Source organism: Physeter macrocephalus, chromosome 3, assembly GCF_002837175.3.
Source record: "Physeter macrocephalus isolate SW-GA chromosome 3, ASM283717v5, whole genome shotgun sequence".
Classification (NCBI taxonomy): domain Eukaryota; kingdom Metazoa; phylum Chordata; class Mammalia; order Artiodactyla; family Physeteridae; genus Physeter; species Physeter macrocephalus.
Window position 1 is genome coordinate 14,907,174 of NC_041216.1, and position 16,279 is coordinate 14,923,452.

The 16,279-nt window shown below is 52.5% G+C and overlaps 1 protein-coding gene across 2 annotated transcripts in view; it reads right to left on the bottom strand.

Moving 5' to 3' along the window:
* Window positions 1–15,301: 15,301 nt before the first annotated feature.
* Window positions 15,302–16,279, bottom strand: part of MAN1C1 (mannosidase alpha class 1C member 1) — a 115,395-nt gene continuing 114,417 nt past the window's right edge. Inside the window, exon 12 of one of the 2 annotated variants that reach the window (XM_028487667.2) lies at window positions 15,302–16,067. In XM_028487667.2, the coding sequence (XP_028343468.1) occupies window positions 15,947–16,067 (121 nt within the window). In that variant the 3' untranslated portion in view covers window positions 15,302–15,946. The remainder of the gene's footprint in view (window positions 16,068–16,279) is intronic. The other variant, XM_055083554.1, reaches the window with a different exon arrangement.

The following is a 16,279-nucleotide window of genomic DNA, read 5'->3' on the forward strand; positions in this document are numbered from 1 at the left end:
CCGGCCGGGCCCGGCCCATGGCGGCGGCTCGCGGCAGCTCCGGACGTGCGGCGGGGGACGCTGAGCCGCGGGCGGCGCGGGCGCGGGCGGGGCCGGGGGCGGGCCTGGGCGCCGGGGCGGGGCGGGGCGGGGCGGGCTGGGGCGCGGGGTCCGGCGCACAGCGGGTTCAGTGGGCGCACGAGTCCGTAAGGGGGCGCCGGGACTCCTGCTCCACAGGCCCCTTCCTGCCAGTCGGTGCCTTCTTCTTGTACTTGGTCTCCCAAAACGAAAGCGGGCCTCCGCGTCTCATCTTGCCTGGCGGAGCCGGGAGCACTTCCAGGCGGAGGACTGGGAGAAGAAGGGGCTGGGCGGGGGTGGGGAGGACCCGCACAGCCGAAGCTTTTCCTGGGAGGGGGCTCAGGGGCCGCCAGGCCTGTGTCCACCTTTCTTGGCAGATGTGAGGGAGGCAAGAGAAGGGCACTGCCGTCCTCCAGCGGCCGCCGGGCACCCCACTCTCAACCGTTATCCCACCTGCTTGCTAAAAGGTCTTCAGTCATCTAGAAGCAGAAAAGCTCCGAAGTTCAGCCCTCCCTATTCCCTTCATGGTCCGGCTGGAAGGCCACGGCTGCCAGTTCATCAGGGATGGGAACTACCTGATTAAGGCCAACTCAGGTGGTGCAGCCCTGAACCCTCACCCGCGGGGCCAAAGTTTCCTCGCCTATAAGGAGGATTCAAAAGAGGCCCTTCTGTGGGTTGTGGTGAAGACGAAATACCCGGGTTGGCAGGGGTGGTAGTTCCCAGGTGCAAGGCAAGACCAGCTGTGAGTTACCCGCTCTCCCCTGCTGGACCTGTCCTGGCCACAGGAGTTTTTTCCGGAGAACAACACTTGGAGGAGGGCCTTGGGAATAGAGGCGAGTGGAGTCTGAGGAAGTTCTTTCAAGTCCCCAGAAACCTTGGTTCCGCTGGGCCTCTCTTCCGTTATATCAAGGCCCCAGGAGGCCGGGGATGGCTTTGCCTGCATTTCCCACTAGAGGGCAGCAGCTGCCAAAGCCTCTAGACAAGAACCCCGAGCCCAGGGGAGCAGCGGTGCTGCACGTGCACCTCCCAGGTCTGGGATGTCAGGGGGGATTTAACAGGTACTGAGCACCCACTATGTGCTGGACTTGGTGCTGGGAGATTCATGCCATCTCATTTTGTCCTCAAGCCACACAGTGACGTGACGTTTGTTTGTCTCATTATAAAATGGAGGAGCCTGGGAATTCTCTGGCGGTCCAGTGGTTAAGACTCCGCGTTTTCACTGCTGGGGCCCAGGTTCGATCCCTGGTCGGGGAACTAAGATCCCGCAAGCTGTGAGGCAAGGACATCATCATCATCATCACCATCATCATCATCATCATAAAATAAAATTGAGGAGCCTTAGCCCTGGCACTCAGGTCTATCTGAGTCCAAATCTCTTGCCATGCTGCCTCCCAGGGGATGGTCCAAATGACTGAGTGGGGGGAGGGGCTGGTCTCTACCACCACTTCTGTCCTTCATGGGTAACCAGCCATGACAGTGCCATGTGGGCAGGGCCCTGCCTCCCCAGTGCCCATGCATGACCCAGCACATCATGGGCACTCCCATGTCTTTTGGGTGATTTGCCTCCCAGGGACCGAGAGTTGTGGGCCCTGGGCCCAGCTCTGGCCCCACATCCTCGAAGGGATCCATTGAGGGCCTGACATCTAGTGTTGGCTTCCGAAGGCGTCCAACTGTGCCACTTCCAACTCATTACCGCTAATGTTTGGGGACACTTTGCATACGACAGATGCTATTAGAAAACCAAATTCCATTCTATCAGAAAGCAAAGCTAACAGAGCACAGAGCTGGTTAGGTGGGAAGATTGATGAGCCAAGGCCCCTGGAAAATAAATGAGGGAAGTTTTCTTTGCCAGGTTACTTTTACTTGTTACACTTGCTTTTTGTTAAAGACACAGACACCCCACTGGTCTCGGTGGCCCAGGGCTGGAGAGATGCGGCTGAGATTGGGAGGGGCGTGTGTCTCAAAGCTCAAGGGGTTTCTGGAGGGGAGGGATGGGCTTGCAGGATTTGAATCAGGTCGGCGAGCCTCTGGGAAAAGGGTCAATCTTGGGACCCAGCTCTGGGGAGACGTCAGCTCTGGGCCTTGGCGCTGGAGCAGGGCTGGGTGTCCTTCTGTTCCCAGGAGGGCTTGCTTCCAAACCAAGGGCCGGGGCACAGCAGGGCAGAGCCTTGAAAGATTGGGCCAGCGGGGCAGCTGTGGCCGGCGCCCTACAGGAGCTCTTTGGTACCTTGTCTCTGGCCCCCGAGAGGGCAAGGGTGGTATTTGGTAGTAGCAGCAATTGGAAACTGCACCAAGGTAAGTGGCACATTGGCCATGTCCTTGAGGAGCTCACCGGTTAGCAGGGGCATCACTTATTCACCCATTCAACACATAGTTATTGAGGGTCTTCTGTGCTCTGTTCTGGCATTGGGGATCCTTCGGAGAAGAAAGTGGAGTCTGGTCTTCTAGACAAGTATCCTCCAGGGATACGCTGACTCCCTGGAGGTGAGTGCTCGGCAAGAGGGCTGTACGCAGGGGAGGGTCCCCCTGACTGTCGGGAGGGGTCAGGAGAGGCTTCACGGAGCGGAAGTCCAGGCGGGCCTGAGTTCAGGAGGTCACCAGCCGGAGCACTGGGAAGAGCATTCCAGGGACTGGAAGAACAGACGCAAAGGCCTGGGGCGTGTCCATGGGATTGTGGGGACGTAGTCCAGTGGTTCTGGGCAGGGGGACTGAGGGTGGTGTGAAGGGGGAGGATGCAGGAAAGACAGGCTGGGCTCCACCCAGCGTGTGGAAATCTTGGACTTCATCCTGGAGACAATGCAGTCACCAGAAGGGAGGAGCGTTGCACCACCAGGCACCTTCAGACTGCTGAGGGCGGCTCCCTGCCCACGGTATCCCTGCTTCTGCCTCGAGGCCCAGAAGTTCCACTTCCACGAGCCGGGGGTCGGTGTAAATACTCCCCAAACTCCACCCGCCCACTGGAAGAGGAGGGAGGGCCGGGCCTTGCTGTAGCCTTGGTGGCAGGGTCACTGCCTCAAACCCTGGCCGTGGTTCTTTCTCTCTCACACACACAGCCACACCTGCCTGCCTTCTGGAAGCATCCTCTTTTTTTCTACTTCCTGTCTCCCGGGGTTAGCTCACCAGGAACGGGTCTCTCTCCGGCAGGGGGCTCTGCCACTCTCCAGGCAGTAAGACGAAATTAGGATTTTCTACACTAGCTCTACTGAGATAATAAACCGGTGGGGGTGGGAGTGAGGATTGGGGGGTAACGAGAGCCATGTGGCTCTGTGTTTCTCCCCTATCGTCTGAGACCTTGGAGAGTCAGAGGGGTGATTCGCCTCAGACCCAACACTAACATCTTGGCAGCCAGTAATAGGACCGGCATTCCAAATGGGAGCAAAGTGTCACTTGGGAAAACTGAGGCTTCTGGTGCCATTGCAGGAGTGGCTTTGCCTGTCTGGACCCCGTGGGCCTCTCAACAAACTCAGTATCTACTCTGTGCTGGCAGCTATGCTACTTCCCAGGAGCACAGTAGCGAAGAAGACAGACAGGGTACTTCCTCCCTTGGAGCTAAATATTCTAGTAGGAGGAGAGAGGTGATGAATATACAGAGAAGATAATTTCGGATAATGGTGAGCACGAAGGGGTAAAACAAGGTGCTACAGAGTGACACAGGCGGGGGTAGGTGACTTCAGCTAGGAGGTAACACTTCCATTGCAACCTGAGTGAAAAGAAGAGGCCAGCTCTGTGGAGAAAGGAGGAAAGGGCATCCCAGGCAAAGGGAAGAGGAAACAAATTTCCTCTTCTGGGCAAAAGCCCAGGGGTAGAAACAAGCTTGGTGTGTTCAAGAAACATGAAGAAGGCAGAGTGAGTTATTGGGAGAGTGACAGCAGAACAGCTTGGTGATAGAGCCTGGGGCCATGTCATCTAGGAGCTTGCAGGCCATGGTAACAAGTTTCACTTAGATATGATGGGAGACCATCATAAGGTTTTAAGCAGGGGAGTGACATGTGATTTGTTTTTAAAAAGACCTTTCTAGTAGCCAAAAAAGAGAAACAACCCAGATTTCAATTCATGAGTGGATAAACAAAATGTGGTATAGCCATACAATGGGTATTATTCAATTAAAAGAATTGAAGCATTGATGTGTGTTACAGTGTGAACAAACCTCAAAAACATTATACTGAATGAAAGAACTGAATGAAAGAAGCCAGACACAGAGACCACATACTGTATGATTCCATTTATGTGAAATGTCTAGAATGGGTAGATCTACAGAGACAGAAAGTACATTAGTGGTTGCCTGGGGCTGGAGTGGGGAAGGGGAGGAGAGAGGATGGGGAGTGTCAGCTGAGGGCTACAAGGCTTCTTTCGGGGTTATGAAATGTTCTAAAATTAGATTATGATGATGGTTGTACAACTCTGTGAATATACTAAACAACATGAATTGTCTGCTCTAAATGGGTGAATTTTATGGCATATAAATTATAAACCAATAGAGCATTTAAAAAAAATTTATTTATTTAATTTATTTATTTTTGGCTGTGTAGGGTCTTCGTTGCTGCGTGTGGGCTTTCTCTAGTTGCGGCAAGCGGGGGCTACTCTTCGTTGCGGTGCCCGTGTTTCTCACTGCGGTGGCTTCTCTTGTTGTGGAGCACGGGCTCTAGGCACATGGGCTTCAGTAGTTGTGGTGCGCAGGCTCAGTAGTTGTGGCACACGAGCTTAGTTGCTCCGTGGCATGTGAGATCTTCCCAGACCAGGGCTCAAACCTGTGTCCCCTGCATTGGAAGGCGGATTCTTAGCCACTGCACCACCAGGGAAGTCCCCGGTAAAGCATTTTTAAAAAGACCTTTCTGGTTTCTGGATAAAGGATAGACTGAGGGGAGCAAGAGTGGAAAGAGGGAGACAGGAGGCTCGTTCAGCTCCCAGCCCTTAGACGTCAGGGCTTGGGCTCCTGGAGAGAGGTGGGAGGATGCAGCCAATGATGTGGCGGCTGATGAGAGACAGGGCTTGCTGATGGGTCAGAGGAGGGTGGTGAGAGCAAAGACAAGCATCGGTTTGGGCTTGAGCTCAGGTAGATGGTGGTGCCATTCCCGAGGCAGGGAAGCCTGAGAGGCCCGGGCTGGGGGGAGCTGGGTCGGGGCTACAGTGTGGAGATGCCTGAGCTTCCCGTGTGGAGCAAAGCATGAAGCTGTCAGGGAGGCAGTGTGTGGGAGTCTGGAGCTGCAGGGGGGCAATGCCTGGGCTAGAGACTTGGGAGTCCCCAGCCTCTGGATCACATCTAAAGCCACCAGATTCAATGAGATCTCAAAGGAGAGAGAAGAAGCCTTTGGCCTGCTGTGGCCACAGCAGCTGTATGTAGCCACAGATGTGGCCAAGCCTTGGAATGCTGAGTGGCTTTGGCTGGACTCACAGGCGCAGGGCTGGGGCTGTGATTAGCCAGAAAATAGATTGATTGTAGGGGTCACGACAGCCTTTGGCTAGACTCTCATGCAGTCCAGGCAGAGAGAGATTTGTTTCCTGGGGTCAGGCCGGCCTCTGGGACTCTGCCCACATGCACTGCTTTAATCTCAGCATCACTAGCCTGGCTGCCACCAGCGTCGCCTGGGGCCTTTGAATAGAGGTCAGAGCCCAGCCTGACCCCTACCCGAGTTGGTTTGGAGAAGTGGGGAGCGTTTTCCCGAGTTCACCAGCGATTCTGATGCACAGTCAGGGTTGAGAATCACTGGGCTGCAGCGAGCTCTAGCTGAGTTTTCCTCTGTGGGATTTTTGGAATGCTAAGCATTGGATGCCGAATCCGGAAGAGTTTTTCCTTTTTATAAAACCACCCTCCCCGCGATCCTGTCGCTCATTCAGGACTGGAAGCTGAGAGTTTCAAATGCAAAGACAGCCAAGTTCCACACAAGCTACAAAAAATGAATCTGACATTTGGGGGCCTTTAAACAGTGTCAGGCACAGGAAGATGGTGCAGAGTTAACAGCCCCACGGGGCTCTGCTCCTCGTGTCTGCTTTGAACTGTGGCCACGGAGAGAACAGGGGTTGGGGTCAACCTCCCGGTTTGCCCAGGACTGAGGGTCGCTCACTATGAACAGCTGCAAAGTCCCAGGCCAGCTGGGATGAGCCGGTCGCCCTACAAGGGACGGACATATCTTAGGTGCCTCCAGGATGCTTTATTTCATAAGCTCTGATCTTCGTTGTGTACTTCAGAGGTTTTAACCACAAAGGATAGAAAAGGGCTTTATGATGGCCAGACAAAAAGTGTGAGGGCCCTTATTATATAGGAGATAAATCGTTATACATTGTCTCTTACAAATTGAGACAGAGGAAAACTCAGTGGAACTTTTGTAATTCAGAGACCAAGAAGGGAATTAAAAGATTTTGTGCTGAAATTAGCGGTGGACGAGGTCAGCATAGGATTCACTCTGGGGACGGCAGGTATTGACAGGAAGCAGCAGGAGGGTTCCCGGGGGCGGAACGTTCTGTCTCCATGGGGGAGGTGGTCATAAGGGCTGTACCCGGGTCAACATTTCCTGAGCTGTGAATTTAAAATTACTGTCCTTTACGCGTGTTACTGGATTACATTAAACCTCAATCCAAAAGGTTTTATTATTATTTTTTTTAGTAAACATTCCTATGACATTAGGCAATTTTCAATTTTCAACTGTTTCTCACTCTATTTTCAGTTTGGGGGTGCTAAATAAAAAATAAGAAGTTACCACCCCCCCCCCCCCAAAAAAAGTTTTTTTTGGAAAAGTTTCATTTAAAAACTCAAGGAGGGCTTCTCTGGTGGCGCAGTGGTTGAGTCCGCGTGCCGATGCAGGGGACGCGGGTTCGTGCTCCAGTCTAGATCCCACATGTCGCGGAGCGGCTGGGCCCGTGAGCCATGGCCACTGAGCCTGCGCGTCCGGAGCCTGTGCTCTGCAGCGGGAGAGGCCACAACAGTGAGAGGCCCGCGTACCGCAAAAAAAAAAACAAAACTCAAGGAGAAACAGGACTGATTTAAAGCAGAAAAATGAAAGTAAAATGAAGGAAGACATGGTGATTGAGGTGGAGCAAGGGAGGGATTCCCTAAGGGCAGGGTGAGCGCAGAGACAAAGATGAAAAGGGAGGAGGGGGCTGCCAGTCTCTCAAGATGGGAGCAAGGTGTTGGAGGTACTGGAAGTGTTCCTCAATGGGAGGGATCCTGGAGAGATTGAACAGAGACAGAGGCAGGATCTCAGAGAGCACTGTCAGATGTTCCCTGGAGAGCCGGGGGCCCTTAAAGCCGCTGTGGGCAGCAGCAGTCAGCGTGGACCCCTTGGCCAGCAGGTGAGCATTGGGCAGAGAAGGCGTGGAGGCCACATGGTGACTGTAGGTGGGGAGCCACGTGGCAGAGGGAAAGCCCTGGAAATGTGCGGAGTTAGGACCCTCCGGGAAGTGCTGGGAGAACTCCAAGGCAGAGCGGGGTTGGGGGAAGGCGTGGGCAGGTGGGTGGAATCCAGGCCTGTGGGGGACGCCCATGGCAGTCCGTCTCCTGGCTGGCATTCCCCACGGGGAGCGGGTGAAGGCGGGCAGAGTATTATGTTTGAGACCCAGAACCCAACTTGACTTCTTACCTGCCACAAACCCAGAAGGTTCCAAGGAGAAAAGAGAGGAAGGCCCTGGACCCCACAAACAGCCTTGGTTCCGCATGTACAAGGGAAGGAGAAGAGCCATCCTAGGAAGAGACTTCTATTTTTAAAAAACGCAGCTGGGCTTGCTTGAAAGGAGCGGGGTGGGGGGGACAGAGTGGAGTGGAAGCCGCAGGAACAAAGGTCAAAGGACGGCTCTGGTGGCTTGAAGTCTCCCAGGCCCGAGACTGGAAGAGTCCAGAGGCTGAGGACGGGCCGCAGGAACACACGGCAGAGGGCACTGGCCTCTCTCTGCGCTCCTGGGGGCACTGGTTCCAGAAGCTTCTGCTTAGGAACCCAAGAATGGTTTTCCACTGAGACAGATGAAAGGGGAAAAAAAGAATTCTTAGGCCTCTCCACTCAGAAGTGAGAGAAAACTTTCAAAATGGAAAGTAGGTCATCTCACGCCCCAGTTTCAAACCCTTCCTAGCTTCTTGCTGCTCTCAGGTTAAAATCAAACTCCACCCAGTTCTAGAGGCCTGCAGGGTGGAGCCCCATCTGTCCAACCTCTTCCAGCCGGTAGGACAGCGCCTCCCCCTGGCTTGCTGGCTCCCCGCTCCTCAGACACACTAGAACTTCCCACCCCTGAGCCTTTGCACTCGCTGTTCCCTCTGCCTGGGATGCTCTGTCACACGTGTCAGCTCCCCGGGGCGTCCCTGACCTCCCCATCTGTGTCCCCCCCTGTTACTCTCACATGTCCCCTGTCTGTGGCCTCCGCCTGCACTCACCTTACAGATATGTTTACATCTCGGTCACTAGCCTGGAAGCCCCGTGGGAAGAGCCACCTTGTCTGTCTTGTTCTCAGCTGCAGTTTTAGCACCTTGCTCATTGCGCAGCAGAGATGGTTAACGGTTACTTGTTGAATTACAAAGCCTGGAGGATTCCAGAACAGTGCCCAGGGCAGCAGCAATGAGCCCCATAACCCAACCTTAAGAACTTACTGGATGGAGAAATGCAGAGAAGAGCACAGATGGCCTGGTAGGGAATGGACCTGTTACAAACGTGGGGTCTCCTGTGCACAGGAGGGGTGGAGAATGTGACCTGGGCAGAGCCCACACTCCAATCAGCACTGGGCGCCAGCAACTAGGAGCAAAGTTACCTAGTCATTAAAAATATGCAGAATCGTGCCTGGAGAGGGTCGCAGGCAGGTCCTAAGGCCTAGGACTGCCACAGTTGAAATTCTCTAAAGAATTTCAGAAGATGGAAGTATCCCTAATGCCTCCGTCCTTGGGAGGAGGCCAAGCATGTACAGGGTTTCTCCGCCAGGTTAGAGGAAGTGGCCCCCGATGCTACACTACCTGGCCCATGAAAGGGCTGAGGCTTTTCTCCACCTGGGACTCTCTGTCACTCTCTGCATGATGAGGGCATCATGAGTCTGGATTAGCAGGGCTCTGGAGCATCATCTTGCAGGGATGACAGCCAGAGAAAGCGGAGTTTGCCTGTAGATTCTAACCTCTGGCTGTTGCTGGGATTCTTGACGTCCTACTGAGTCTGATCCCAGAAAAGCAAGACGCTCCAGAAACTCAGGGTCAGGTTAATTCAACATTGGAGGAGGTGACAGGGCCACCCCCAGTGATGTAGGAGATGGTTCCTCAGCTGCAGCTGTAGGAACCCCAACATCTGAGAGGGCCTGACATCTAAGGAAAAAAACTGAGAGCAGAATTTTTATCCTGGTCAAGACTGTGCAGAATAAAAATTGGAGAAGGAGGTGTTTGGACTTCAATTTCCTTGGATTTCAGTTTCCGTGACAAAGAGATTTCATCGTGAATTTTATTTTATTTATTTTTCTGAGGAGAGAATTAAGTGATCGGAGGGTGTTCCTGTTGTTCAAAGGGGGGGCAGGCTTCTTCTTCTTCTTTGGTTTATGGCAGAACCTCTGATAAGCCACACACGCAGAACTGAGGCAGGAGTGATATGGGATGGAGACTGACCAGGCATAGGTTTTGCTCTGGGGTGTCGGGTGGCCTTGGAGGTCAGCCAGCATCGGTTCTCCCACCTCTGCCTGAGTGAGAGTCACCAGAGGGCTTGTTACAAACGGGCTGCTGGGCACCCCCAGAGCTGCTGATTCAGTGGGTCTGGGGCGGGGCCTGAGAGTGTGCATTTTTAACAGTCTACCAGGTGCTGCTGGTGCTGCGACCCAGTTCCATACTCTGGGAGCCACGGATCTAATGACTGTCCAGTTCTGAATCATACTGTGGCCCAGCGCAGAATCCGCCCCCCGCCGCCCCCCGCCTTCCAGGTCTCAGGGGACTGGCGGTGAGGGGCTCCTGATGGAGCTGGGACGATCTGGGTCATCTCCACACACCCATCCCCCCCGCCACCGGGAGACAGCCAACCCCTGATGACTGCCAGGTTGGCCAATAAATCTAAGGCTTAGGAGAGGGAAGTCAAGGGGTGTGTTCGTGTGTGTGTGTGTGTGTATGTGTGTGCACGTGAGTGGGTGTGATTTTGTGTTTGTGCACGTATATGTGTGCATGTGAGGGTGTACGTGTGTGTGAGTGTGTATGTGTGTGCATGCGAATGCATGCGTACGTATGTGTGTATGTGAGTGTGTGTGTGTGAAACCTTTCCCTCTACTCGGCATGCTCTCATCTCAGCCCCCAGACTGGGGACATCCCCACCTGGAGAGTGAGAAGCAGCTCTGGCCTGTCTCCCCACTCTCTCCATGGGACGAGAGGTGGACTAATCAAATCCGTTTCCTCCTCTGTAAATAGCTGCAGGCCTTGCCTCCCTTCCAAAGTTGTAGGAAGGATTCAGGGTCTCCATGAAGAGGAAAGACGAAAAGGACCTCAAACACCCTCCAAAGCAGAGACACCACTCTGCCAGCGTCCTGGGCAAGCTCTCAGCACCTTCCTCCAGCCCTCCACCCCTGCCTGAGCATCCTTCACAAGCAGGCTGGCCCCTGGAAGCCCTTGGACAGCCTACAGATCTTCATCCCAATTTCCCAATTTTCCAGATTCAGGGCTAACGGCAATGTGCTTGTTCTATGCGAAAAACAGAAAATGTTCAGCTTTATTGCTTTGAGAGTTTGGTCTGTCTCTTGGGCCTGGTTGATGCGGTTTCCTCCAAGTTTCATAGCATTTTGTTAAAAAAATAATAATTTTTGACAGCAGTGTTTTGCCTCACATTTATGCAACGTTTATAGTTTAAGAAGAGTGTTCACATAATAACAATAACAATCATCACTATATGTATTGAGTTCCTACACTAAGGAGCTCAATTCACCCTTGAAACCACCCTCCCTTTCCACAGATGGAAAAGCAGAGGCTCAGGGAGGTTAAGGGGCTTGCCCAAGGTCACACAGCCCAGAGAAAGGGCAGGGTGGAGCTGAACCCAGGTCCATTCGGTTTTGGCCTGTGTTCCTCCTCTCCTGGCCTGCCATTCTGCCTTTCTTATCTTCAACCTGACCGAATGCCCGCCAATGTGCAGATAAACAGTGAGTGAGAAAAAACACAAAACAAAACAAAAACCCGGGGCTTTGGCACAAAACAGAGGCTGGAACGCATATAAAAATAACCCCGTATGTTCAAGGGAATCGTCCGGTCCCCAAACAGTATGTTTTGTGCTAAGATTCTTTCTGTAACGATGCAGGTGGTGGAGGCTCCAGTGGGGCAGGGAGTCAGCGAGCAGAGGCCTGGCTGTCTGAGCTCTAAGGCTGCACCTTCAAAATGGCGGCCGGTAACCACACATGGCTATTTAAATTTAATTAAAGTGAAATAAAATTAAAAATTTAGTTCTTCAGTCGCATTTGCCACATTTTAAGTGCTCAGTATCCACATGTGGCCACCCTTTTGGACAGCAGTTCAAATGTTCACCCTTTTGAACATTTCCACCATCACAGAAAGTTCTACTGGACAACATTGTTCTCAGCCCCCAGTGAGCCTGCTCCTGTCTTATCTTGACTGTCCTGGAGGAGCGGGAGCCACTGGCGTAGGTGATAGACACCTGTTCTGAGGTAGGTCCCTCTGTAGCCAAGGTACCGATAGATGCCATCCCAGCACCCAAGCCCTTCTACTTTTTTCTGGAGAAGCTACAACTCCAGGATGCACATAAAGGGCAGAAAGTAAAGGAGTGGCCACTCACTGAGGCCGTGCTACTCAAAGTGTGGTTCAAGGACCGGCAGCAGAAGCGTCTCCTGGGAGCTTGTTAGAAACACTCCATGCCAGACCCACCCACTGAATAAGAACCTGCATTTTAATAAGACCCCCAGGTGATTAGGTGCACATTCAAATTTGAGAAGCTCTGACTTAAGAGACAGGCTGAGTGGGATCAAAATATTGTCCCAAATATAGGAAACCAATCAGATATTCTTAGATACAAAAAATAGCATCCGCAACCTGTCCCCCCAGTAGTGTGTGATTAAGCATGAGTCAGAGGGCTGAGCATCTCTGTGCCACGTGATCAATCAGCATACTGCCAAGGTTAGCTCCCCATGGAGGAGCTGGCCCATTCCCCACAGCTAGCACCTTCTTAAACCATGATGGGGTCACCTCTCCAAAGTAAAGAGAACAGAACTAAGACTCCCATCCTGGATCCCAGGGATGCTGCCTTTAAATCAGATTTTCTATTTTTGCCTTTCTTACCAACGCATTGGGCTTTTGAAATTTGCAAATTGCCAAAGACACAATGCAGTGTATAAAGCCAGTCTGAACAAACACACAGTCCTTTAAAGGGGGGCATCTTGCAAAGGGCTGTGTGCCCCCTTCCCAGGGCCGTGATGCCCCGCAGGCCCCAGCGCCTAAAGCCAGGTGCTAGTGAAGCTTTCTGGGAAGGAACCAGCATCAAGCCCATCCATGAAGAAAACAGATGAAAAAGGTGGTTCCATCTGCAGCAAGGGCAAAGACGAGGCTTAAAATGAGACTGGCAGCACGCTGGCCTCCCCACCCCACCCTGGCTGGGGATGGAGGGGTCTGCTTTGGGAATGGTTCCTGAGCTGTGATTCGTCCTTCAGTGAGGATGACTCATCCCTTAATTCCTCTCTCCTCTTAGTCTACCTTGGATCTTACTTATTTTTATCCCCGGAATGGAGTTAAGTTGGCCAAAGGATGATATTTCTCCACCTGCAAGGGCTTTCCTGGAGGATGAATTTTAAAATATTCATTTTTACAGCTTGCTCCCAGCGATAATGCAGAAGACAGGAATGCTGTGAGGAGGAGCGGGGACAGTGACACAGGCCCAGTGGGGAAGCCTGGGGTCTTGGGCAACTGCTAAGTGGCTCTGCCCTGGAGAGACATTCCAGGAACTGACTCCAAGGAGTTGGACCGGGGAAAATGGGACAGGTCCAGTTTGCTTTCATAACTCTCTTATGATGCTGAAAAAAATTAAAGTCACGCCTGAGAACAGTCCTGCTGGTTTTGCTTTGCCAGCAGGCAGGTCTGTTATTTTGGTAGCAAGCCTCATTTTTTTCTCCAGGGAACAGCCTTTTGCCCATTACATGGTGTCTCGGTGGGCCTGTCAGTCAAGATGCCTAGCCCTCCCTTTGGCTGGAGGCACGTGACCCAGGCCAGACCATTTGGAAGCTCACGTCCTTGAAAAGAGACACAGTAGCATCTGGAGCGAACATCTGGATTCACCCGTCCTGGTGGTGGTGTCTGGGGAGGCTGCCTCCTGGTTCTTGCAAACTGGATCCGCGGCCAAATCAAATCCTCTTCCTAGTCCTTCTTGATGTCTGGCTGTTCACTCTCCTGAGATTCCATGAGCCACTCCAAGGCATTTTAATTCTTTTTTTTTTTTACTTAAGTTAGAGTTGGTTTCTATTATTTGTAGCTAAGAATTCAAACTGACACAAACCCAAATGCCCAACAATTGGGGCTCGGATCCAGAAAGTGTGATACAGCCCATGATGGAATACTACACAACCAGGTACAGCAATGAGACAAATGTATGTTGATGTGGAAAGATGTTCATAATATAGCATTTGGTGCACAGCAGATTATAACAAAACAGGATGCCACAGTATGACACCATGTTTGCAAAATATACTCTGTACCTTCATAGAAAGAGATCTAGAAGAACATGTAACAGTATTTATTCTGGAGGGTAGGAAGGTGAATGATTTTTCTTTCAGCTTATCATAAAGATAAGCTTTCTAACCTTTCTATAATATCTGTGTAATCAATTTTTTGTTTTGCTTTTTAAAAAATGGGCCCAAGCAGGTCACTGGAGCCATACTATCTTGGTGCCTGTCAAGAGTGAAGTGATTTTCTGGGTTCAGGCAGCAACTTATTTACCAAATGCCCGGGCTCCTGCTATAGCCACAGCTTCCCTGTAGCTCTAACTACTGCTTAACATGCCGGAAGCATCTGAGTCTCCAGAACAAGGAAGCAGCACTTCCCACAGCTCCAGGGCACCAGCGGCATCCCACTTATGAGAACCTTGTGAGGTGGAGGGTCTGCTCTCTGCCTGATGGAAAAGAGCAGCTCAGAGAGACAGGTGACCTGCCCAAGTTCCCACAGTGAGGGTTTAAAGCCAGGTCACCTGGCCCAGGGCCCCAGCACCCCAGGGGCTACTCAAGTTCACTAACAGCCAAAATGAAGTGGCTGAGCCTGGGGAAGGACTCGGGATTGTCCTGTGAAGTTAGCTGTGTGGACACGCTGCAAAGGGGGGTGAGGGTGAGGGAGGGGAAGCTCTCTCCTCAGCATTGGGGCCTGACCTCCTTGCCCTGCAGAACGGCCTTCTCCCAGCGGTGACGGTCAGGAGGAGAGTGGATCTGTGGGATAGTCTTACCTTCCAGGTCTCAGCTCAAGCTGAGGTCAGCTGCTCAGAGAGGCTCTCCTTGACCCTCTAAAGTAGGTCCAGACATTAGTGCCTCAGCCTGCTTGTCTCCTTTGGAGCACTTCATGTAACTTGCAGTCATTCTCCTTCATGGTCTGTGTGTCCCTGCTTGGCTGTATGCTCCCTGAGGGCAGGGCTTATGACTGTCCCGCTCACAGCTGTGTCCCCATGTCTGGTCCCCTGCAGGCACTCACCAAGTATCTGCTGAATGATGGAATAGAAGAACCCTGGACTGGGGTGGTGAGCAAACCCTGGGGGTTTCACCTCTGCCTTTACTGGCTGTGGGACCTCAGGCAAGTTGCTGCTCCTCTCTGGGCCTCTTCCAAGCCTTGATGTAAGTATAAATATCCAACTTCATTTAAAGGGTTGCCCTCACCCTTCCTGAATATATTAGGACCAATTCAAGGGAAGGTAATAGAAGTTGGCATCTTTATACCTTAAATCAACTGCTGGTTGATTATTCTTTCTGATGATAGCATTGCAATGGTCTCCCCAGGAGTCACTGATGTGCGATGAACCCAGTTGTATTTCTTTTTTTTTTTTTTTGGCGGTATGCGTGCCTCTCACTGTTGTGGCCTCTCCCGTTGCGGAGCACAGGCTCCGGAAGCGCAGGCTCAGCGGCCATGGCTCACGGGCCCAGCCGCTCCGCGGCATGTGGGATCTTCCCGGACTCTCCCGTTGCGGAGCACAGGCTCCGGAAGCGCAGGCTCAGCGGCCATGGCCCACGGGCCCAGCCGCTCCGCGGCATGTGGGATCCTCCCGGACCGGGGCACGAGCCCGCGTCCCCTGCATCGGCAGGCGGACTCTCAACCACTGTGCCACCAGGGAAGCCCCCAATTGTATTTCTTATTCAATAAACTCCTTTATTGTAACTTTACAGATTTTTCTATTACAATACTGAAAACAGCACTAGTGATTCCTTAACACTTAGGCCCAAATCAAAGGGGAACCCCTCCTCAAATTATAAGGTAAATGACACATAATTGAACATATAGTAAACGCTGGGCAAAAGGAATTCAAAATATAGAAAATGGGGTCAAGATTTTTTTTGTGTGTGTGTGCAAACACTTTAAGGTTTAGATTATTGGGAGGACACCATTTTTGAAAGCACATGATTTTGAAAACTATATTTAAAATCTGTGAGAAAACACAACTGTAGAGAAAAGGCAAAATCAAGCAAAAACCAAAAAACCTCCAAAACGAAAGGAAGGAAATCAAATACACAAGGCTGCAATGCAAACCTCCGGTGCTTTGGCCCTGGAATGGCAAGTGAGCAGGTTTCACAGAAATTCTCTGTGGAAACGAACATCTGGGCCTGGTGTGACATCGCTGTGTCTCCGAGTCCTGTATCCTCACAGAGGAAAAGAAGTTGCTTGTCCAGCACATCTGCCGGGTCCGCCAGGCAGGGGCCCACGTCTCCAATCCGTTTGAGAACAGCCCCAGATCCCGTAGAGGTGGTCCCGCAGCCGCAGGGCGACGGGTGGGATTCAGGCCCCGCCCCCGCCGGAGCTGTCCGAGTGGCTCACGGGGAGTGGGTGGGCCTCCGTGTTGAACACCCAGTCTTCCAGCGAGAGCATGTCATCTTCAGAGAACAGAAGATAGAGATACCTGTGTCCCGGCAGGGAGGGGAGCAAGACAGCCTGTCAGTGCTCTGGGGAAGGGGGCACCCACTGGGAAGGGATCTCAGGGGCCTCTGTGACAGGCCTGTGCCCAAGGGCGCAGGGAGGTCGGAAACCCCAAATCTGCCCGGAGGGCTCGCCCCCGGGAGGGAGCTGTGGACGCGGAGGGGAGCCCTGAGCTTCAGGTCAGACAGAGCTGGT